Below are 24,914 nucleotides of genomic sequence, written 5' to 3'. Positions count from 1 at the left end.
AACATATTTAACCTCTCCAAAGCTTAAAGTGCCATAATATTTCAGGTTTGTGATACAAAGTGTCTCTTTCCCACATTAAAATTGTTTTAAAGTTTCTTGTCATGTTGGCCCGTATTTAAATACTTGTTAATGAAAAATTGGAATGATGCTTATTTTCAATCTGAATAACAGTGCCTAGAATTTTTACTCTTCAAAGATCTGCTCTGGTCTCCCACTCAGTACCCAACCTCACCCACTCAATTTCTGCTCTTCTGACTTTACCTTTGCTGTGGATTCCACCAGGACTGCCTTTCCCCTTGGTGTGTCAAGAACTCTAGTTAAGGGACGCCTGGATGGCTCCATCGGTTGAGTGACCGGCTCAGGTCCTGATCTCGGGGTCATGAGATCGAGCCCTGCATCGGGCTCTGTGCTCAGCACCAAGTCTTCTTGGGACTCTCTCTCCCCCTCTCCTTCTGCCCCTCCCTCTTTCTCTCTCTCTCTTTCCCTCTAAATAAATCAATCTTAAAAAAAAAAAAGAACTCTAGTTAATCCTTCTCAATTCAGAAGTCTCTTGGCTCCTACTGTGCCCCATTCACACCTTTATTGCAACAGTGTTTAACTGGACTACAATTATTCATTTACATTTCATCCTGCCCCTCAGACTATGGCTCCACATTTTAAAGACAAAACCCAACATCTGTTCATATTTATATTTCTAGCACATAACAGATAGTTCAGAACTGTTAAATGGGAAAAGGACTACATTTTATATTAAAAGGTAGCTTCCAGTTTTTCTTAAAAATGGCAACTGGTGGTGATTGGGATCTTCATCCTTCTGTTTTCTGTAGGATGTGATTATCATGGCACCTGCATTACTGGTTCTGTTGTGGGCTATGGTGATACCAAGAGCAGACTTACTTCCCGATAAAAAATGTAGGTACCATCTATTAAATTCAGTAGTGTTTCTTTAAAAAAAAAGTACATTACAAAAAAGATAGCATTATTTTTTCCTAAATAATCCCTCAATTAGGAAATTATGTATGGATTTTTTAAAAAGAAGAATATTTACTCTTTTCAGAATACAAACGTTTTCAATGTGCTGTACTTTAAGAAAGCAAAGTTGGCTGGAATGCCAATTTTATGCTACACTGGGAAATCATATTCTGAGTGTGGGTGTACGGGCTCTATGGAATAGAGCTGGAGCTGGCAGCCGCATGTGAAATGCCTTCGCATGCAAGGGGTTGGTTACAAGTCCTCACAACCAAAGAATAAAAACTTCCACTACGCTTCAGTTCAGAAACTTGTTGATCTATGGATATGGTATAAGGACAGAGCCTAAGAAAAGAAAGTTATCATATGGTCCATATGTAGTGTTGTCTAAGAGAACTTTCTATGATAAGGACACTGTTCTATATCCCCATTGTGCAATGGAGTAGACATTATACATAAGTGACTACAGAGTAGTTGAAATATGGTTCGTGCAACTAAGGTAATGAACATTTGGTTTAACTTACACTTAAATAGCCATATATGGCCAGTGGCTACCATAATGGACAGTGCGCTATAGACAGAGCAAGTATGTGGCAAGTATAGACGCAGAGTTATAGAAGGCTATTCAAAATTAAAGGTCAATGGAAATATCTTAACCATGTAGTAAAGGAATAAAAGTCAGTTTCCTAATGGTGTGTACAATATTGTCCTAGTTTTAGGAAACAATTTAACAAGTTGTAGCAACATATGCCAAGGACAAAAAATAATGAATATATCACATATTAACACTATTCTCAGTTGCAGGATTAGAGGTAATTTTTCTCTTTTTGCTCACCTGTGCTTAAAGGAAAGTTTTTATTTTGAAAACAGTGGTTCAAAGAAAAAAACCCTCTTTTCTATTAAAGTCTAAGTAGTTTTGCTCACAAATTGTTTTGACTTTGAATCAAAATGAGAAAGAAATTAATTTTACATCAAGAACCAGTACAAATACAAATATTTAAGTACATTCATGTAGTGGAAATAAGAGGTTCATGAAATAGTAATTATGTTTCATGGACCCTGATATTTTCTATCCTATTTTCTTCCATGTCATTAAAAAAAAATTCTAGCCACAAACCAGTAAGTTTTTCTAGCCAATTTATAGATAATGGCCCTCAGTTTGAAAACTAGAGTTATAAGGAATGATATATTAAAATATTCATATTTCAGTAAAAACTTGTATATGCTATAGGGAAATACCTGGGCAAAGTTAGAAAGATAAGGAGTTAAAAGTTTTTTAAAGGAAATTTTCCAAAATTATTTCAGTATTATACACTCTAATAATAAGATCCTTACTCCACACTAAAGTCCTTGAAAAATTTAAAAGTGCTGCCTCCGTACAATTGAACATCATGGGGCTCCTTTTCATCAACAGCTTTACTTCTCCCACCTGCCAACTTCACCATCAAAGTTATTGGTCTAGCCCAAGTCCTTTTACGCTGGGAACCAAATCCTGATCAAGAGCCAAAGGATGTCGAGCTAGGGTATCACGTGAGAATAAATGCTCCTCAAGAAGATGATGTAAGTATTTATTCTGACAGTCGTCTTTAGAGTCACTTTTTTAAAAAGATTTTATTTATTTATTTGAGAGAGAGAATGAGATAGAGAGAGAGCACGAGAGGGAAGAGGGTCAGAGGGAGAAGCAGACTCCCTGCTGAGCAGGGAGCCTGATGTGGGACTCGATCCCGGGACTCCAGGATCATGATCTGAGCCGAAGGCAGTTGCTTAACCAAATGAGCCACCCAGGCGCCCTTTAGAGTCACTTTTAACTTTGACCGCATTTTCCCTATCAAATTAACTTTTAAGTTACCAAAAAAAAAAAAAAAAAATCGACCCAAGGGTTTTCTGTTAGGCTCCAAGCAGAGTAGGGTGTCTGTTGAAATGACCATGAACCAGTGCTGTGCATGTTGCTTAGCATTCGACAGCTGCACAGAACCTTTTAACTTTGCTCCGATTCTTTCACCAAGAAAAGAACGTTTAGGGACTTTGAAGGTAAAATGGATTTGATACTTGAAAATAGGCAAAGAGAAAAGGATAGAGAAGAGAGCAGTGGCATAAAATGGGAGGCAGTGGGGTTCGAATCCAGGTGTAGTCACTTCCTGCCTCAGCAACCTTGGGCCAGTCACTGTACGTCTCAGAGACGCAGCTTTGCCGTTTCCCACTGCAGGGATTATGTTAAAGCATCTGATACCTAAGAGATGTGCAGTAAAATGAAATGAAGGGAGAAGCGATTAGTATTAGCCATTTTTTTCAGTCAATATGGAATTCTAGAGAATTTTCCCTTAGAAAATTACCTCTGGGGAAGAGACTGGTTTTAGAGGTGATGGCTGAAGTGAATGTGAGCCTTAATCGTAGTATTTTGTTTGTTTTTATAGGAATGTGTTCATCTATCATTGAGGAATTATTATATATTATTGTATGGTTTTTTTTAACACCCAAATGCTAGAATTGGGTCATTTATTTACTTGCTCATTTTTTAAAATCAACTTCGTTGAGGTGTGAATGGTGTGGAAAAAGCTGTACGTATTTACCTGACTTGATGAGTTTGGGGATAAGCAGATATGTACCTGTAAAATCATGTGCTTAATTTTTTTTCTATACAAACTACTTCCCTGCATTTTATTTACATGCCATTTAAAAAGTGGAAGAAAATGCCTATTGGATTAAAATAGCTCTCTTAATGCTCTTTCCCTTTTCTGCATCATGACTTGTGGGGTTTATTTTTAGTATGAAACCAGAAACACCGAAAGCAAACGCGTAACCGTTCTTCATCAAGGCTTTTCAGCAAGTGTGCAGACCATCCCATGGAATGGCCACTCCCTCCTGGCAAGCAACTGGGTTTCTGCTGAGCTTAAAGCCCCACCGGGTAAGGCAGGCTCCTAACAGCCTTGTATTGTATTCCTGACTTTGGAGATCAGGCAAAGTTGGAAAAGTAACTGGCTTTTCTTTTTCATAGTCCGTCAGCAGTTTCTGCTAAGTATTCTTCCTCCTCATCAACATCCTAACCGAGGCTGTGATCACTTATCGTCATAACCCACCCCATTCCATCTGGTGCATCCCTGCAGACATAGCTCATGCTTCTCACTCCCCTGCTCCCAAGTCACAGGGTCATCAGCAAAATTAAGGCCAATCAGGTCTTTCATAATTGGGCTGTAAGACATTTTCTAACCATACCCAACATGATTCCTCTGCTTTTCGCAGATTTCTAACATTGACCGCCCCCCGCCCCCACCCACACACAGAAGCTTTTTCTTGCCTCAGAGGCTTTGCTCTCTTGGATTCCTCTCTGCCTGCTTTTCTGAATCCTTTCCATACTTCAAAGCCCAAATCAAGTTGTACCTCCTCTAGAAAGCCCTTTTACTCTTCATCCTGTACACTGAAGGAGTCTCTTCCTCCTCAAAACCCATTCATGAGCTGTGTTACTCATTTGGCACATATGCCATTATCTTTCACAAATAAATAGCTTTATACCCTGCCTGCCACCTCTGAATATAAGACTTTGGGGGGCAGGGACAGTGTCTCTTGCTTTATTGAGCCAGTAGAACAAGCAGTGCACACTTGAGAAGGAGCATTTCCTCCTGTCCTGTTTGTGACGTTCTGCACTCTAGGACTTGTCGTACCAAATTTAAGGAAGCTGCTGGTGGTTCACAGAAGTCACAACACTGAACAACCCACCATGAAGAAAGAGGATAGATAGCATCCACTGTCTACACTGTCCTTTGGTGGGAAATTGGGGTTTCTAATACATACAATCAGTGATACTTGGGATTAAAGCCTTGGAAACACACACACCCACACCAGGGAAAGACAGAAGGATCACCACGTCCCAGGTTACGTGAGTGTTCCTAGTAACTGTTGTCTTGGCCCGTCTGGCCCATGGGTAATTGTCCAACCATCATCTCGTCACATCACTGAATGAAAAGGCTGTGCACCCTCTGAATTGTGTCGATGACCGAGAGCAGCCCTGTGAACAGCTGTTTACTCATTCTAACATGTTGCGTAGACCATAGAACAGCCAATTCACAATGGCCTTGATTCCAAGTTCAGAGACTAATTCAAGGTAGACACAAGATCACAAATACAGACCTCTGTGTGCCTTGCCTTAAACTACTTTTCCACATCTCAGTAACAGGAGTATACCTGTAATGCATCTTTCAGAATTACATGTCTGCAATTCTAATTATTCTCTGAGCATGCCAATATACGGTGACATGAATAAAAAATTAATTCTCTCCTGAATCAACCTGAATTCACACCACATAATTCCTTGGAAGAGAGGTGGGAGACAAACAGATTACAGGAGACTCCAAACTATACTTGGGTGTGGAATATTTGGTCATTTAATATACTGAGTACAAGGCATACACATAAGTCTATGTACATTTGTTGTATATGAATATAGAGAAAAAACCTATCTGACGGTGCGTGGTAATAACACAAACTAAACAGTATCCCTTTTGTCCAACTTCTCTGTGGACAAAAGGGGTCTGTCTTTTCTCCCCCTTGAGCTACGCTGGCTGACAGTGATAAATATGAATTGACTTAAACTAAGCTAAAGAGACCCCCTTCTATCATTGGAGATTCAATCTCAAGGCTCCCACTTTGATGAGGTCCTCCTTGACCCTCAGCCCAAAGTGTTTTTTCCCTCCTGTGAGCAACCACAAGGCCAGTGTCTCCACTATGGTGTGTTCTGAAGAGCCCCAATTAACATGGTGACAGTGCAGTTTGAAATGAAAATAAGGCTTTCTAGTCAAATAATCTTCAGAAATCCTGAGTGAAATGAACATAATGCGTTTGGTGAAAAATCACAAGATCCCCTTAATATCTTTGCACAGTAAAGCTGATTTCAACAGGCTAGTGTGCATGGAGTCTCCAAGGAAGTGTTTTGTTTTTGAGATTTTATTTATATGAGAGAGACAGAGATAGTGAGAGAGACAGTGAGAGAGAGCAAGAGTAGGGAGGAGAGAGAGAAGCAGACTCCCCGCTGAGCAAGGAGCCCAACGCAGTGCTTGATCCCAGAACCCTGGGATCATACTTGAGCAGAAGGCAGATGCTTAACTGACTGAGCCACCCAGGCACCCAAGGAAGTGTTATTTTTCAGTGCTGCCAGAACCCACTTCCTTCGGAGCGGCAATCTATGTTATTCAGGACCATTGGGTGCGACCTAATGAATCACATAATTCTAGGATGCAAAGTGGCGCTAGAGACCTTTCTCTGTCAACTCTCCCATTTACAGCTGGAAAAACTGAGGTCCAGAATAGTGGGGTTCAAAGTGTCACAGTTCATTGTTGAAAAATATGGCATTAGAATACCACGCTTTGAATGACAATCTCTTGTACTGCTCTTTAATTTTCATGCAAGTATATCACGCAGACACACTCCCGTAGCCCAAAGTAGCCAGAAAGGTTAATTCCAGAAACTCAGGCTTTGTAATCCTAGCTTCATCCCCCCAATAAGCTGGCGCTTTGCAAAAAGGTTTCTAGAAATTTATGATAACGTTTACTTTTTCATGGTAAGATGTTCCCAATCACTACAGTTTCAGAGGAAGTACAAGATTTAAAAGCTGTCATGGCAATGTTTTCTTATTTTTGACCCCCTTATTGACCATCTAGGGTCTCCTGGAACCTCGATTGTGAATTTAACGTGTACTACGAACACCACATTAAATAACTATAATCCCTTAAGGCCATACCAAGTTTCTCTTTACTGTACCTGGCTCGTTGGCAAGGATGCCCCTGAGGATACGCAGTATTTCCTCTACTACAGGTGAGTAGCTATGTTTACTTATGAAAAAGCATTGTTGCCTCTCGTCTTAAAAACTTATGAGTGTTGCCATTTAGGTATGGCTCCTCGACCGAAGAGTGCCAGGAGTATAGGAAAGACACGCTGAAGAGAAATATTGCCTGTTGGTTTCTGAGGACTTTTATCAGTAGCAGAGGGAGCGACTCCCTGGCAGTGCATGCTAACGGTTCAAGCAAGCATGCTACAATCAAGCCTTTTGATCAGCTGTTTGCTCTGCATGCAATTGGTAAGGCAGACTTAACTCAGAGCTGAAATAACCAAATCGCAGAATCCCAGCATTGGAAGGGGTTATAAAGATCACCTAGTTTGACTAATTTTCCGATGCTAAATGCGATCTGTCCCCTGCCTGACAATCACAGGGACCAGCTTTCTCAACCTAGGCACTACTGATATTCTTAACTGGATAACTGTCTTGTGGGAGCTGTCCTGTGCCTTGCAGGATTTTGAGCAGCATCCTTGGTCTCTACCTACTAGATCAGTAGTATCTCTCTACCCCCCCCCCCACCCCACACTGTGACAACAAAATGTCTCTCAACATTTCTAAATGTCCCGTGGGGGACAGAATCTCTACCATGTGAGAATCACTGAACCAGGGAATATGAACTCACTGCTGAAGGAAGCAGCCCTTTCTCAGCTCTGACTCATTTCATGAAGTTTCTGCCCATTGGTCCTGTGATGGACTGGTACCAACCCCAAATAATTCTCATCCCTTCCCACCCCCCCAAATGGTTTCAGAGCTAATCAAAGACAGCCAGCTTTCTCATCCTGAGATTTCTCTTCCCCAAGCTTCCCACCCCCAATTCCTCTTGCTTTCTTCTTAGGATCCTTTACCATTCTGGTCTGTCTCCTCTGGGTGATCTGAAAATGTTTTGCTCAGCATATGATTCTCAGATCTAAATGTATTATTTAAAGTTTCATTTGCTCGGTTCTCAAAATAGAAATAGTCTCCTTCCATCCTAGATACTTGTACTAATGAAACTCATCAGGAGCCTTTCACGTCGCATTCTTGTTACTAACGCTCAAGATTTCAATTGTGGCATATTTACTGGTATGGGCTCTGGAGTCAGGCTGCCTGGGCTTGGATCCTGGCTCCCCCACTGACTAGCTGAGGGACTGTAGACAAGCTGGTCATTCCTCTGTATTTCAGTCTTCTCATCAGAAAGAAATGGGGAGAAATTAACAATTCCTGCAAGGCTTTTGTGAGAATTAAGTACATTAATAACCATACAGTGCTTAGAACGCCTGGTAATTATACATAATTATAAATATAAAAAATATTATTTAAAGGGACAGGATTTACCTATATCTCTATGAAATGAACTGTTTAAAGAACCATCTCACTGAAGAGGTTATGCACTTCTATTCAAGTCTATTTCTCAGATGACCTAAAAATGTCACTTTCCTGAAAATTGGTAATAAAAAAATGCTGAGGAAGACCTAGGAAAAAATATTAATATGAAAATGGACACGACCTGATACAGACCACAGGAATTCATTTTCCTGTATGATTTTCATTTCTTTGAGATAAATTGTTCATATTACTAAAAGAAATACATTCTTAAATTTTTTCTGCTTAGGGAATGGCAGGCTCTGGAAACAATAGGTCCCATTCTTAGCTTATCCTTACGATTCATTAATTGTAAGATCTAAGTCCCATAACCTAAGAGAAGAACGCTCACTTAGAAATAATTTCCACCCACACCTCAAGGCTATAAGATAATCAAGTGATAAGTCAGGGAAAAGAACTCTAGAGTTTAAGTTAAGACAAATGTGGCCCAATCCATTCTTCTTATGCAAGAGAATATTGAAGCTTCCTGCTCCATCCCCCAAACAAATCTGAAAGAAGGCAAAGAAGACAAAATGAAACAAAACTGAAGCTCAGAATGAGGGAATTACTACCCAGGGCCACACACCTGGTTCAGTAGAGGGAGGGCTCAGTGGAAGCTCCAGAGCAATTTCTCTCCAGGATGAGGTTGACCCTGTTTGGTCCCATTTGAGAAACAGGGATAGTGAGGTGGGTCTTGCAATGAGCTGAAGGGGAAAGGGACTCCATCTCTCAGTGCCATTTGGAATAGGAATCCTGTAAGATTCCAGTAGAGATCTCTTCAGTGCTACAAGGTAGGAGTCATCTGTGAGCCACTGGGGTCTTGTGGCCTGGGGATCAGTTAGTTAAATCCCGAGGGTAGATACTTGAGAAGATTGTATCTTAGAAATGCCTTGAGGAGTGTGAGTGGATTGGATTTATCAGCCCAGACTACTGACCTTTCATTCTCTAACCTAGATCGAATTAATCCTCCATTGAATGTCACAGCAGAGACTGAAGGAACCTGTCTTTCTATTCAGTGGGAGAAACCCATTTCTGCTTTTCCAAATCATTGCTTTGAATATGAAGTGAAGATTTACAACACAAGGAAAAATTATTTTCAGGTAATTCCTCAGATCATTCCAATTTTGATGATAGCATTCTCTTAGAAACATTTTAAAAATTCTATTCAGTGACAGCTGTGGTTATAGCTTGGTACTAACAAGGTCAAAGGTAACATATCCATCCAAGTTTTGCAAAAATAAACCAAACTTTACTGTCTTTTTGTGTTGAAAGGACATACTTTTGGTTCAAGATAACACAAAGATCAGATAAAAACTCATGAGCACTACTGTTGGTGTAAATATAAAATGTTGCAGCCACTGTGGAAAACAGTATGGCAGTTTCTCAAAAAATCAAAAATAGAATTATCGTGTGATCCAACAATTCCACTTCTTGGTATACATCCAAAAGAACTGTAAGCAGCGTCTCAAAGAGAAATTTGCACATCCATGTTCATAGCAGCATTATTCACAGCAGCCAAAAGGAGGAAACAATGCGAGTGTCCCCCGACAGATGACGAGTGGATCAACAAAACATGGTCTATCCATACAATGCACTGTTGTTCGGCCTTAAAAAGGAAGGGAATTCAGACACATACTACAACTTGGATGAACCTTGAGGACACTGTGTTAAGTGAAATAAACCAGTCACAAAAAGACAAATACAGCAGGATCGCACTTACAGGAGATACCAAGAGTAGTCAAATGCAGAGAGACAGAAAGTAGAATGGTGGTTTCCAGGAGCTGGGGGGAGGGGGGGCATGGGGACTGTTGTTCAATGAGCAGAGTTTCGGTATTGGAGGGTACAAGAGTGCTGGAAATGGTTGCACAACAATGTGAATGTATTCACAGCTACCAAACTGTACACTTAAAAATAGTTAAGATGGTAAATTTTATGTTTCCTATTTTTCACTACAACTGAAATATACTCGTTAGCACACGTTCAAGGGTCAAGGAACTGAGAAGCCAGCCAGCATTTATGAAGCATCAGCTCTGGGTCAAGCTTCATTATGCTAATTTATTCCATTCTCCCAGTAACTCCATTAAGTCACTCTCATTCCCATTAGGCAGGAAAGTGAGGCAGAGAGATTAAGCCACTGGCCCAAAGTCACTAAGCTGGCAAAGCTTAGGGAAGTTAGGATCACCACTGGCATCGTACTGACAGTAGGCAAAGCAAGTTCCATTCCATCCAATTTGATTTAACCAATACTTACAAACTGGTTTCTATGTGGGAAGTATAAAGATAAGTAAGACATCTTACTTATCTATCGGCCACTCCAGTCTCTGCCATCAAGGGGCCTAGTCTAGTGGACACCCTCACCGCGTCACTGGAAGAGCCAACAGAGGTCCAGAGGAGGGGGTGGGCAACGCAACGCCTGCTGAGGGCCCCCGCTATGAAGATTGAACAAAATCATGCCTGGTGACACTGGAAGAGGAGACCAGCTTCTGTAGCCAGCGCTTCCCCAAACACCTATGCTGAAAGACTGGCTTTTTTTTTAAATTTTGAATCTAATTTCCAATTTTTAATTAGATTTCTCATTTAATTTCTAATTGTAAAATACAATAAAAATCAAAGGCCAGGAAAACCAAATATGCCCAGAGAGAAGCCCAGCGATCATGGGCTTGGATGTTGTGGCAAAGTCAAATTGCTACAAGAGCTCTGCAACTGTCATTTTGATTTCTGTGTTTCCCTCACTGCGGCTCAGTAATAAACAGCTCCTGACCCACCCCTGTCAGCCAAGCACATTCGAAGTGGCAGGGGGTCTAGGCAGAACTCAAAGGCTTAAGAGAGCATGGCTCCTCCAGCCAAGTGGCAGTGAGTGAGTCGGCCTGGACAGAAAGCCAACATTGGGATAACAAGTCTGGATCCTACACTGAGACTTTTCCCCAAATGACTGAGATTTTGCTAAAAAAAAAAAAAAAAAGAAAAGTGGTTTCTCTTTTTAAAACCACTGCCATAGACACAGAAAAACCACTGAAGGGTTTTATTCAATACAGAAATGCGACCGCATCTGCAAAATCAAAGAATAATTTTGTTAGCAGCATGAAAGCTGGATGCATGTGGAGGGGGCCACGTGGACATAGGCATGTGGGGTTAATGGCTCTGGCAAATGGCCAAGCAAAAGATAACAAGACCAATCAGGCAGTGGTCATGGGGCGGGGTGAGTAAAGGAGACACACCCAGAAGAATGGAAGATGCAGGTGTCAGGGATGCATCTCTGGTCTGGGGCATAAAGGATTAGGTGAACGGTGTGGACACTGACCAGCAGAGAGAGTAACGGAGAAAGGCTCATTTGTGAGAAGATAGCCTCGCTGTAACACTGGACAATGTTAGCCCAAATTCCCTGTGGCAAACTAGCATTTCCTGAGTCTGCGTTATTGTACTGAACTAACCAACATTGCTGTTTTTGCTCAAAGATGGGTTGAATATTGACAGTTTTCATAGGATTCAACCCAATACATCCTTAAACTTGGAATTACAAAGATACCATTTAGTTCAGTAATTCATGCTCAGGTGCTGTTATTCCCATTTTACAGATGAGAAAACAGGCTCAGAGAGGTCAAGGAATTTGCCTTGCAGCTAGTTTGGAGCATAGGATTCAAACACAGCCCTTCCTAGATTCAAGGACTCTGCTCTTTCCTCTTCTCTATCATGGCGCCCTCCCTGGCTCCAGTTATTTGAGACATTCCTATACATCAGCGTTCAGCAAACTTTTTTTTTTTTTTTTTTTTTTGTAAATGGCCAGATATTTTAGGCTTGGCAGGCCATTTGGTTTCTATCACAATTACTCAGATCTACCGCTGTGGAACAGAAGCAGCCATAGATAATATGTAAACAAATAGGCACAGGTGTATTCCAGTAAAACTTTACCTGTGGATACTGAAATTTCAGTTTCATGTGTCATGAGATACACTTTTGATATTTTTCAATCATTTAGAGATATAGAAGCCATCCGTGGCTTGCAGGCCCTACGAAAAGAGGCAGCGGGTCAGACTGGCCCACATGTTGTAGTTTGGTGATGCCCGCTGAATAGGATGGAAACCAGGTGATATCGTTTAGTAATTTGACAATATGGAAGGACGAGATGAGGGGGATTATGCGTTCTACCATCGGCCACTCCAGTCACTTCATCTGGAAACATCAGCTGGGCCCAGATAAATTATCTAGATGTTATGATTGACTTTTTCTTGATTTTGGTTACGAGATCGCTTACCCTGGAGGGTAGCTGCCGGCACATCCATACTGAAGCCTTCTAGAATAAACAAATCAATGTATGTCCTATGGATTTTAAATGGGTCAGGTAACGGTGAGTCACATTACTTAGGTACGGCCTTCCATTCTGATAACTGACGTTACTTAAATTACGTGTCCAGAGATTCTTATAATGCTATTTTTTTTCCTCATTTAGACAGAAAAAATGACGACGAATACATTCATCTCGATAATTGATGATATTTCTAAGTATTCCGTTCAAGTGAGAGCAGCAGTGAGTTCTGTGTGCAGACAGATGGGGTTTTGGAGTGAGTGGAGCCAACCTGTACATGTGGGTAAGTCTCTTTTAAAGCGAGTGACCTTCTCATGGTTAAAACTGATAATCCTGGAAAGTGAACACATTCATGGACCCAAAATGCCTCATCTTCTCTCAGTTTACTGCCCTTTTGACCATTGCCGTGCTCACTCGGCTTCAGATGGCTATCCCACAACCTGGAGGGTGTGGTCTTGCACCTTAAAGATAGAAAATTCACAGCCTGTGTTTGTCATTGCCTGGGTGTACTGGGTTTCCATCGACGTTTTAGGACAGAGGTAGACAGTGAAAAGGCAGCTAACCCATCTCGTGTGCGCTGCAACCATGCAGCCTGAGGATGTGGACGAATGTGGTTAAGTGTTGCATGAGCTCTTCGAGAATGCGGACCAGTGGAAGGAACATGGGAGTCGTACTTCCATAGCACAGATGTAACGCCCAGCTTTGGTACGTAATGACCACATTCCCTTGGAAAAATCCCTTCTGACTTTGCTTGGGTTCCCAGGACAAAGCACATAATATCCACCTCACCTGCCCCACAGGGTACTGTGAAATAAAAAATAATGACTATAGCTAACATTTATTGATGGCTGTTTGCCAAGCACTGCTAAATGCTTCACATGCATTACCTTCATTAATCTTATCAACAAACGTATTTTGCAGATGAGAAAATAGCTTTCAAAGTTTAGGCAATTTGCTTAACTCTGCATGCCCAGCGAGTGGCAGATATGGGATTCAAACTGAGGTTGGCAGAATCCAGCTCCAGAGCTCTTAGATGGAGGCCACGGGGTGACAGGATTCTGCAAGCTGCAAAGTGCTGAACAAATTAAACAATTATGAGGTCCTGGGAGCTAACTTTGTGGTTTTGGCTGGTCGAGCATGTGAATGTTATCTCTCACTCGTCCTATGGGGCGTTCAACGATCATTTGAAGAGCGTACTTAAGGAGAGCTGTCTTCCAGGCCTGTTGTAAAATTTTCTATTTAAGTCATTCACTTAGGCTACCGGGTGGGTCTTCAGGAAATTCGTGGGCAGTGACCCATTAGATTATGAGGATGTGAGTCAGATTAGACCCGTATCAGGTAGATTTCCATGGAAGGATGGGTGAGATCACAAAAGGCCTAAGAACTGCAGCGTGGCTGTGAGTCTGCCAGGGGACTGGCCATGCAGAGTTTGCAAAGGGGCACGGCACCAGCTAGAGTTGTGCAACACACAATCAGCACAGCCTTATGGGAGGGCCCCCAAATCACCCCACTGGAACTCAGAGGGGCAGCACAGCCTTCCTGGGAAGAGGGACAGGAAAGGATAAAAGGACCCAAGACTGGGCCAAGCGCACCTACCTCCCAATTCTGCCAAGGCCAATCTTCCCTGCCTCCTCTTCTCCCTAGGCTGACGTCCCCCCCCCCGGCTCCCCGGACCCTGCACACACAGGACCTCCCTCCACACTGCTGCTTCTGCACAGAGTGGATTTGCTTTGCTCACCAAGAGCAAAACAAACAGAACATTAATCAGTCCCAGGAAATTTTTAACAAGATTATTTCTTTTATCAAATGCCTGTGGTAGAACTGAATTTTCATTACTTACATTTGGTCACATTTTTTTTGAACGGTGTATGTTATTCCCCAAGGGCACAAAACTTGTTGGCTCCGAATTTATTGATATTTCTGAGCATCTCCCCAACATTACTACACATAGAGCTTCAGAGATTTTTTTAAATGCTGTCCAGGGACTTCAAACCAGCATGATGGAAACCAAGAGGAGAACGCTGGTTACGAAGCCAGTTCTGCTTTCTGAGTGTTTGAGGTTCAGGTCAGTGTTGACTGTAGACGGTTTAGAACTTAACAGAGCAAAAGAGACAGATCAGGAAATCTAGTTTTTAGCCATGACTCTGTCAATGTCTAGCTCGCTGACCCAAGCGAGAGATGGCAAAAGATAACACCTCATGAGCCAAGGAATCAGAGCCAGCTTCGTGTGCTGTGTTGTGAAGGATTCTCAGGCTACGTGTAGGCCTCTCAGGAGTGGTGATCTCCTGTCACCCCCGGCAGGGTACAGAGTGGTAATGAGTGTGCCTGGGATTTGCCACCCCTGACTAGCGACCCATGCCTAACCTCTCTGGGTCGCAGTTCCCAGTTCCCTCACCTCAAAATGTGAAAGCAGCCCCCCAAGGTTCTTCTACACTCCCTCAGCCTACCACAAAAGTGCTGAGAGTGAAATTGTGATCCATAATGAGAATTTATTTTAAGCTTGTTTTTAATTTATTATTCACTCTCCACTTTAGAGCTCTCTTCCCATTATTATTTCCTAAATAACAGCTTCTTAGTTTGGAACCAGGCTCATTATAATCCCCCCCCCCCCCCCAGGTATACCCCACTGCCATTATCTATGGCAAATCCCATTTCATTTACTGCCACCCTTTTCATAAGATGAGCTGATTAATATTACCACTCACCTTACAAATCCATCGTTTCTAGAATTTACTCCCCTGCTCAGTTTAGGATTAGTGAATTTAATCAATGCAGACTTTCCATTTTCATCAAGATGATTAATAAACATAATAGGAAGTCCGGGCCCCTCTGGGATATGTTGCACGGCTCTTCCTTACCCCTTGAGGATGCAACCATAATTATGCTCAGCTTGCAGTCTCTCAGGCAATTTTGTTGCTACGTTCATTTCCTTTAGACAACCTTCCTCCTCTCTTACCTTGTGTGTATGGCGCCCTGGAGCCCTCCCCTTCCATTGTCATTCTGCAGCCCCACTCAAATATCACCTCGTTCTCACGTATTAAGTCCAACTCCTTTAATGTAAGGAAATGGAGACCCAGAGATATTAAATAAATCAAGTTATCCAACGGCCCAGACGTGGCTATTAATAGCTAATATTCTCAAATAGGTGATATATTCGTCAATTGGTGAAGTGGAATAGATTCAGTTCACTCATTAGCCCATGATAGCCCAACGTTGTTCAATAGTGAGACCCAGGAAGACTAAGTTTTGGCAGTGAGAGGGGCCAGCCGGCAAGGGCCCTGAATCTCGGCCCTAGATGGGCCCTCCTGTGCTAGGATCTCCAGCATGTGCAACATGTTTGTTTTCAAATGGAAGTAGCGGTTGGTTTCATTTTTATCAATACTCGTTATCAACTGCCCTTCCTCAACTGGCCTGTCTTAAGAGCTAACTTCCACTTTTCACATGTCTTTCTCCTTTTTAAGACTTTCTTAACTTCCTGATTCTTCTGTTCCTTTATTATCTTGCTGTCTCCTGTTTATCTAAACCTCTCCTCTCCTGACCCTGGTCCTATGAAACCTTCCATTTGCTCCAGTCCAACATCTCTCTCCTCCTACCCCCTCCATGAAGCTCACACAGCATGCATGAAAAAAAGCAATTATGAAAATTAAATGCCCTACAGCTGTAGCTTTCCCTTTGGAAAAGAGTGCTTGGTATAGGGGTCTACCCTGCATTTCTTTCCTGCCGTGTCACTGGTCAGGCTCAGTCCTTCTGAGACCTGCTTATCAGAGACGGGTCTTAACCGCAATCACAGGAATGGCCCTCCAAACCAGCGACTGGGTTTGAACCTGACTTCACTGAAGGCCCTAACTGAAGGCCATCATCTATGTCATGACAATATCAGGTACCAATTAAAAAAAAAAAAAAACCTGTTAATTTAAAGATTTCTTTAGGCTTGAGATATGCAGCATTTGTACCTCCGGGAGTAGAGCAAAGTTTCCCCGCCGTCCTCTATTGCCTTCAGAGGCTTCTCTTTCCACAAGACGAGTCAGTCAGAGGAAATCCAGGTTTTAGCTTTCCTGTCACAGTTTGGGGCAGTGGTGGGGGATACTGGTTCTTAGAGCCACGTGACCCACCCTAGAGCCTTTAAGGACTTAATGAAGGTAGGCTGAGGCAGAATATCAGGGATATGTTTAAGAATTTGGGTTGAAATGGAAGTAGGGTTCCCACAGGCAACTTCTTGTTGCCTTTGTCCTCTGACTAGACTTTAAGAGGCTGTGAATGGGTGAGGAACCACATACATTGGCCCAGGTCACCTGGACTCAGAAGCCAAGCGCAGGTCCTGCAGCCTCCCCCTCAGCCCTGGACACACCTCCTGTGCTCTCTCCTTTATTTTCTGTTTTGTCACCACACTTTCTTTTTAAGTTCTCTCGCTGTGGTAAAACAGCGAGAAAACGAGCAAAGGTTTCTTTTAAAACGGGAAGGGCAAACTTCGCAGAGGTCCCAAATTCGGTTTCCCTCGGTCTTCAAAAAAGAATTCTGCAAATGCTGGGGCGCCTGGGTGGCTCAGTTGGTTAAGCGACTGCCTTCGGCTCAGGTCATGATCCTGGAGTCCCGGGATCGAGTCCCACATCGGGCTCGCTGCTCAGCAGGGAGTCTGCTTCTCCCTCTGACCCTCCCCCCTCTCATGTGCTCTCTCTTTCTCGCTCTCTCAAATAAATAAATAAAATCTTTAAAAAAAAAAAATTCTGCAAATGCTAAAGTTTTCATGAGGTAAGAGATTAACACTGACGAAACTGGTTGAAAAAAAATAAGAGGTGACCTAATAACCTGAAAAACCCACTTGGGCTTACCTGAGGCCGAGAGAACTTGTGGGGATTCTGGGTTTTCTTTGCAAATGGGGAACTTCGGGTTGGTAAACATGGTAGTCAGGTCAGTCAACTGTGGCCTTAGACCCAGGTTCTTGTGGTTTCAAAGGCTGGTTAGTGCGTGGTAGCCCCACCGCTTGCTCTCAGCAGTTGGGGGGGGGCAGGATTACCTCACCCTTGGGGGTCCCTGTAGCCTGAAGGATGGAAGAGGACTAGCTAGAGGGGAGCTTTCAGATTCTGTCTCCATCTGTCAGGAGCAGGGCATTCTACTGTGTTTTCCAGCACGGCCACCTCTAGTGCTGTCCACACTGCCCTTCCGTGCATGAATCCCACCCCACAAAGGGCCCAGCAGGTGGGACAACAGCTCAGAGGAAGGAAGCACTCGACTGTTGAGGCAGGCACTGTGCTAGGCACATTCACCTACGCTATCTTGTGTATCTTCACAAACAAAGGATTTCCTTAATTACGTGGGTTTACAGATTATGTGAAAAAAGACGCAGAGAAGTCAAGGAAATGCCCAAAGTGATAGAGCAAGGAAGTGGTAGACCTGGGTCTGGAACCAAAAGCCATAGGGCTGGCTCCCCACCCTGTCATGCGTTCACATCCCAGAGGTCTTGGTGCCAGCCAGCGAAACGGAGGCAGGAAGATGGGCAGTGGGAGCCAGGGTTTGTGAAAGGGTGATGCTCTGCCAGCCCATGATCAAGTTGTCAGTAATTTCATTTTAACGTAGACCCTTGAGGATTAGGACCCTACAGGCCTTGTGTTCCTATTTTCCTAGTATCTGGATTATTCGGTGCCTTCCTTTCCCCTCCAGGGCTGAGCTCATTACTCTGCATTCTGAGAATTCTGACAGCCCTCGAATTTTAGTCTTGCTTTGACGACTTAGGGAAATCCTCTTGACTCTTCAGTTCTGACACAATGTGTTTAATTGCAATTATAATGACTAATATTTATTGAGCACCCCTATTGTGTACCAGCACCGGGCGGACGACTTTACATCTACCAACTCCTTCAGTCCTTACCCATTTCACAAAGTAGGCAGCGGAAGCTGGAGAGGACACCTGCTCAAGTTCGCCTCGGGGGCGAGTAACCGAACCAGGCTGACATCCCTTCACCCTCTCGTTTCTTATTTGTACGCGATGCCCGCAGCCGGCTTTCAATGGAGCTTGCTAGCCGGCTGACGGAACAGGCGCAGCAGGCCCTTAGGGAACAAAGTTCCGGGAGCCTGGGAGTACGGGGAGCGCTGTGTAGGAAAGCCTGCAAAGCAGAGAACAGCAAAAACAAGTTCTCTACTCCACTTCATCGCGCCTGGTCCCGGGAGGGGTAAGGAACAGCCCCGCAGCGAGCTGTCTCGAGAATCCCGAACACACTGGTGCGCACGCATGCACAGTCCCCATTTCCTCTCCGTGTTTCAGTCTACTTGAGCCCCGTTTCCACAGAGGAACACGGGGCACGTTTTGTCTGTCTTGCTCTGGGCCCTGGACTACCCTGAGTTTTGTCCACTGGGGCTGCATTTACTGCCCTCTTTTTTTCTCCCTAAACCAGGTAAACCCCACAGCCCACTTGACAGTTGCCTCAGAAAACTCCCCCGGCTAAAGCGCTGCTTCTGACTTTTGCTTGCATTGGGAGCCCGTGACCTGGTGTGGGGTGCTGCTGGTGAACGATGCCGCAGCCTCTCCTTGCAACGAGAGGCGAGCCACGGGCAGCTTTGTAGGCTGACGCATGCATATCCTATGTCCTGGCAGCTGGTGGTGTCGCTTGGGTTCTCACAGCACCCGCTGGTTCTATGAACACAGAGCAGGGTTGCTTCATTGGAAAAGTCACATCAATTTACTAATTAGCTCTTTCCCCTTGAAACCTATTGTTAAGTCTGAAGTCAGATTCAAAATCAATATGGAAGCACTGAGAGCCATACGTGTATGGACAGTTGAAGGTGGAACAGGCTTCCACGCCAAATTGACCCTCCTCGGAGTTATTAGCCTGAGCTCCATAGATGCCAGACTCCTGCGCCAAGAGGGGTCGCAGCGTCAGGGGGTAAGCGATTGGACGAAGCTCTGGAAACAGCCAGATGCGGATGAAGGGATTAAGTCGGGTCCGGTGCCTAGGTTTTAGTCCACCTACCCACCATCCCATTCCCTCCCCCTCCCATGCGGCGTCCCACCCCCACCCCACACGCTGCCACGTCACAGAACAGAATTTTCAGCAGCTGGTTTGTTTTCAAGGTAAAATGGGTGAGAAATAAAAAATGATAGCCAAGGTCACCAGAAGCCGGACTGCTGCGCTCCCAAATGCTCTAAGTTGACAATGTCAGAAGAGCATCCAGGAATGCGGTGGAGGGTCTGGAGGGCTTCTTCTCCTTAGAAGGACCGATGGTGTGACTTCCTCTTTCTAAAACATCTCTGCATAACTAAATAGCAGGGGCCTTCAATTTCCTGAAAAGAAACATCTGTGGCTTCCGTTTTAGGGTAGGAAAGGCATTCTCCTTGAGTCAGAGAAAAGATTCAAGTTATCTGGAAATCCTTTTTAAGAAAATCTCCAAGGCCAGAGACCCCATAATTCAAATTAATGATATATTCAGGGGCCTCCCAACTTTTCAGTATTGAAATTTTTTTTATCACTTTGACCCAAAGGACATATGTACTGCCCTTGGGGCCTGTTCCCCTTTTTTCTACCTTCAGTGAAATCAGAGTCGATGCTAACTTTAATTCACTCATTTATATAACTGACTCAAGACTTATGCATTAATAATTAAACAGTAGATAATCCACAAGTAATTTCCATGTGGCAGTGAATATGTGAAAACTTTTCCTTGTACTAAGTTTACCTGCCTGTTTATGTTTTCTTCACGGTAGCGCTGACCTTGGCTCTCTTCTCTTGGGGGAGCTCTGTTCTCACTTGTGGTAGGGGAGTCTTTCTAAGGCGCATCAGGAACACTGCAGAAGCCAGGCCAGGAGAAACAACTCATTTGCCAACTCCCTCCAGGCAGCGACCATGACTTTGCTTCCCACGTAGCACCTTGCATGCATCAATAACTTTTTTTGACTGAATGAAAATCAGTTGCCTTTGTATTTTTTGCTAATTCAGTGAAAAGCTTTGTTTATCAAAATGAGAGCCGAAGTGAATACCTGGAGAGTGGCTTAACTGAAAAGATTTTTGTAATCATGGTCAGAAGTGAACGGTACTATTATCAGCGCTCGGCATATCTGACTACAAGGTATTTCACAATTTGAGACACAAATGGGAGCAAGTGTGTGACCCTGATAATATTTACAACATGTCTCTTTCTTTCTGTGGGACCTACACTTTACCTGTTAAACCTGGTTGTAAACAGGATAACTTTGTTTTCTGCTGACATACCCCTTGCTAAATTTATATTCCATACACGGAATAGGAGTCCGGAGTTTCTGAATGTATTTATTAAGGTACATGAAAAATGGTTAAGAGCATGGAATGGTGCGTTCCAGAAAGGGGAAATGAAGCAGAAAAATCCCTTTTTCAGGACATCAGACTGGGAATAAAGCTAGATGGCATTTGATGGTATTAGTTCATCCCAGTTGCTCTTTACATTAGCTATGAGCCAGTGCAATAAAAACTAGGTTTAACAGGATGCTCAGTTACAACCCAGACCACTGAGTTTTAGTTCTAGAACCTTCCAGTATCTGTGGCATTTGGGAAAATGAAAGTTTTGCCTCCTTATCATTTTACAAAGTATGACTAATGCCTCTTTGTAAAATAATAGGTATAAATACCCCAAACTTGGGGCGCCTGCATGGCTCAGTCAGTTAAACCTGACTCCCAATTTCAGCTCAGGTCATGACGTCAGGATCGTGAGATTGAGCCCTGCATCGGGCTTTGTGCCGGGTGTGGACTCTGCTGTGTGTTCTCTCTCTCCCTCTGCCCCTCCTCCCCTGCTTCTGCTCTCTCTAAAAACAAAAACAAAACCTTAAAACTTAAAGATACAATAGTCATAGGTTTTTAACAAAGTGATTCAGTCCCAACTGCATGCAGCCTAAGGACATCAGGGGGAATGCTAGTTTGCAATGCAGCCCCCTACTGTTGGAGCACAGCCCGCCAACTTAGCTATGTCCAACAGTGGGGATCCCACAGTGAAAGAGTGCTTCCCTGCAGGGAAGTGGTATACAGCTGGGAAGATGACTCTCAGAGTGTTCAGCGATAGGGAAATGCTTAGGATGTCTTAAGTGGAGCTCCTGTCTGGGTCGTTTGTATCCTCAGTTTGGGGATAATGGGCAGTGGAATGGGATCCCTGCATCATGGTTAAGAGCATTACGGCTCAGCCAGTCCCAGGCTTGGATCCCAGCTCCCCCTGCGAGCTGTGTCCTCAGTGGACTGAGTCGGCCCTTCTCTGCTCCAGTTTCTCCATCTGCCAAATGAGGATAGTGGTGCCCACCTTGACACACTATTGTGAGAATTACACTAAAATGCATGCTGAGCACCTTGCATAGTGTCTGGTACCTATGAACGCTGAGAAAAAAAAATGAAAAAGTATGTACAGAAAATAAGCTGTTAGTTACTTCTGATTACTGTTTTTATTTCGTATACTTTATGACAATTTTCAGAACTTCAGCAGCACAAACAACTACTTTTCTAAAATCGATTGTGTCAAAGGTAAGTACATAGGAAATGACAGTGGCCTGGATGGAGTCAGTGGTATTAGAAAAGAAGCTGACTTGGCACAGATCTTAAGGATCATGTATTTCAACTTGCTTGTTTTTATAGACGAGGGAATGGAGGGCCAGAATGGTGACCTCCACTGGAGGCTGAGAAACCAGACTTCCGCACCAGGCAAGGATGCATGCATAGGACAAAGGCAGGTGTCTCTTACTTTTATGAGTGGGTATGATGTGATGATGTAAACTGAGTCCATGGAGAAAGGAGGCAGGGCTGTAGAGAATAGTAAGAATCAGAGTGACTTCCAAGGATCCCAGTAGGGAGACCATCATGGGGAAGTCAGTGAGAGAAGGTGTTTTGATGTGAAGGAGAGCATAAGCTTAATTTTCAATGTTGTCAGCTTGGAGGAACATCTAAGTGGGTTTCACACAGGGGCAGTTTCAGATCTACAAGTAGAGCTGTGTTGTTAGGGATGGGCCAGGAATAAAGACCAGGGAGAAGAATGCACGGAGTTCAGAGATGCAGCTCTGTTCAACAAGCTTTCCAGTGGAAAAGACCCACGGGTCCAAACCTGAGCTGAGAGGTCAGTTAAAATTAAAAAGGGAAGAAGGAAATGCCGCTGAGGAAGGGCAATATTGGGTAAAAGAGCCAATGGCTTGGTTTCAAGGTGGGCGCAACCATCATGTCTGAAATTCATGAAGGAGGCCAGGCAAAATAGTTGGAAAAAGAAACCACGTGTCCTTTAGATTCGACTACGAGGCAGCCACCAGCAAATAAAAAAGCAGTTTCTGAGGCGGGAAATGAAGCAGCCTGAATCCCTTATTCAAGAAACTAGGCTGGGAAATGAAGTAGGCAGGTATTTGATGATAGTTGGGAGAGATGGCAGAACAAAGTAATGGCTTATTCAAGATAAAGGACTCTATGAATATTTGAAAGCAGAAGGGAAGAGATGAAGGAGGGATTGAAGCTTTGGGAAAGTAGAAGATAAATCCCAAATAAGAGTTCTCAGGAGGCAAAAAAGCAAGAGATCAAGGCAAAGTTGGACTCACTAGCATTAAATCCTCAAGACATCTCTCCCTCTTGATATATTGAATGTTTTGAGTTTGAAGTTATGTTGGAGCTTTTGGAAGGCTTAGGACTTGAAAGTTCCACTTACTTTTCTTTTTATAAAAGAAACAATGGCAAACTGAGGTTTGGGGCCCCTTTCTTCTGGTGCAGTGTGGTTTGACTATCCCCCACACACTTAGCGCAGCCTGCTTTAAGTCATTACCCGTGTCATTATTTGCTTAGAGCCTTTCTTCTTTGATGGATCTAAATAGCACACAGGGAGAGCCCACATGTGTGCTTTTAACCCAGCTCCCAGCAACCTGTGCAGTGCCAAACATAGAAATGGAGTCTAATATTTATTAAACGGGTGAATAAAGGAATGAATTAGTGAGTGGCCTCTCCCACAGAAAGCAAACTAGTATCCAGGGAGATAAGGCAAGATTTGCCTTATTCTCTGGAAGTGAATCAGGCAGTTTAACAGGTGCATTACCTCTTTAAAAACCATGTGGTTAAGGACCTGGGGCTTTTCCTGAAAGCATTTCCAGCACCTTAAAAAATAATCACACGGGCGCCTGGGTGGCTCAGTTGGTTAAGCGACTGCCTTCAGCTCAGGTCATGATCTCAGGGTCCTGGGATCGAGCCCCGCATCGGGCTCCCCGCTCCGCGGGAAGCCTGCTTCTCCCTCTGACCCTCCCCCTGCTTGTGTTCCCTCTCTCGCTGTCTCTCTCTGTCAATTAAATAAATAAATAAAATTAAAAAAAAAATAATCACACATCCCAAAGATATCATCAAAACTAATAGAAGAATCTGTCCTTAAATGCAGATAAAAAGCAAATTTAACTGTAGAGTAAGATGGTATGCAACATATTTATATTGACTTAATGGCAATTTGCTTCTACTTTCCTATCTGTGAAATGGGAATAATGGTTAAGTGGTATTGAGCATAATTAAGATTGCAAAGTACTTCTAGCAGAGTCTGATGCCTTTAGGGTTAACTCTGAGTATTATTCCATCATTTACTTCCTCTACAACTTAAGTTTCCAACTTTGTATACTATTTTTATTATAATGCAATTAGATTTCTAAGAGGGGTTACCTTTTATAGCTTTTCTATCTAAAAAACTTACTACTCACCCAAAGCTGATAAGCTTCAAGATTCAGGAGGCAGTATTACGTCAAGTGTGGTCCATAAATATCTGCGGGCTGACTAAATAATGTTTTAATATTAAAAGTGGCCTCATTTCACCCTCATGAAAAATCTCAGGCTCAGGAAGGCTAAACTACTTGCCCAGCCTCACCCAGCATTGGCAACTCAAACCCAAGCTTTCTGATGCCTGCCTCTAGTCATTTTGCATATCTGCAGCTGATTCTAGCTCTGATTTCTCTCTTTTTCCATCAGGAAATGATGATCAGAAGCTCTCCACAGAATGGTTTCTCATTGTGCTTATGGCAACCATCTGCTTCATCGTGTTAATTTTCACCCTCATCTGTAAAATGTAGGTATTTTTTTTTTATTTCAGTGTTTCCAATGAGGTCTGAGTATTGAATTTTTACACTTTTGCCATGCATCCACTAGGGTGCTTGTTATCAGATGGATTTTACAGTGCTTTGGTGTCATCTGTACAGCCTTTCCAAGATGAGTATGGGCCAAATTAAAAAGTGAGAAACATCCTTAGGTGATTTATGGAAACCAGACAGAGCACAACACTGCCCCTCAGCCATTACACACCCTTCCTGAATTTGACAATGTATTCATTTCTGTGAAGCCTTTTACTTTCATGTTCCTTTTACTCCTTTACTGCCTTCCCACTCAGTATTTGGTGTTCTTAGTTGAGCCACTAGCAGACTCCTTCTATAGCTTGGGTAAAGGAAGGCAGCCCCCTAGAGACTGAAATCACCCCAATGCCTCTCATGGTATGATCTCCAATTAGGAGGTGCCAACTCCTACCCATACT

The 24,914-nt window shown here is 43.3% G+C and overlaps 1 protein-coding gene and 1 long non-coding RNA gene across 2 annotated transcripts in view; both read left to right on the top strand.

Annotated features, from left to right (window-relative positions):
- Positions 1-836: 836 nt before the first annotated feature.
- IL5RA (interleukin 5 receptor subunit alpha) overlaps positions 837-24,914 on the top strand; it is a 29,355-nt gene continuing 5,277 nt past the window's right edge. The window contains exons 1-8 of the mRNA XM_027586289.1: positions 837-912; positions 2,384-2,529; positions 3,736-3,874; positions 6,621-6,774; positions 6,849-7,036; positions 9,092-9,237; positions 12,585-12,723; positions 24,359-24,455. Coding sequence (XP_027442090.1) covers positions 840-912; positions 2,384-2,529; positions 3,736-3,874; positions 6,621-6,774; positions 6,849-7,036; positions 9,092-9,237; positions 12,585-12,723; positions 24,359-24,455 — 1,082 coding nt within the window. The 5' untranslated portion in view covers positions 837-839. The remainder of the gene's footprint in view (positions 913-2,383; positions 2,530-3,735; positions 3,875-6,620; positions 6,775-6,848; positions 7,037-9,091; positions 9,238-12,584; positions 12,724-24,358; positions 24,456-24,914) is intronic.
- Positions 19,522-22,108, top strand: LOC113918102. The gene is made up of 3 exons (XR_003518443.2): positions 19,522-19,749; positions 20,369-20,498; positions 22,022-22,108. It is a non-coding gene; the product is annotated as an uncharacterized LOC113918102 (long non-coding RNA).

This window comes from Zalophus californianus, chromosome 1, assembly GCF_009762305.2.
Source record: "Zalophus californianus isolate mZalCal1 chromosome 1, mZalCal1.pri.v2, whole genome shotgun sequence".
Taxonomy (NCBI): domain Eukaryota; kingdom Metazoa; phylum Chordata; class Mammalia; order Carnivora; family Otariidae; genus Zalophus; species Zalophus californianus.
Note: the sequence above shows the minus strand (reverse complement) of the source record. Positions and strands in the feature narration are given on the sequence as shown.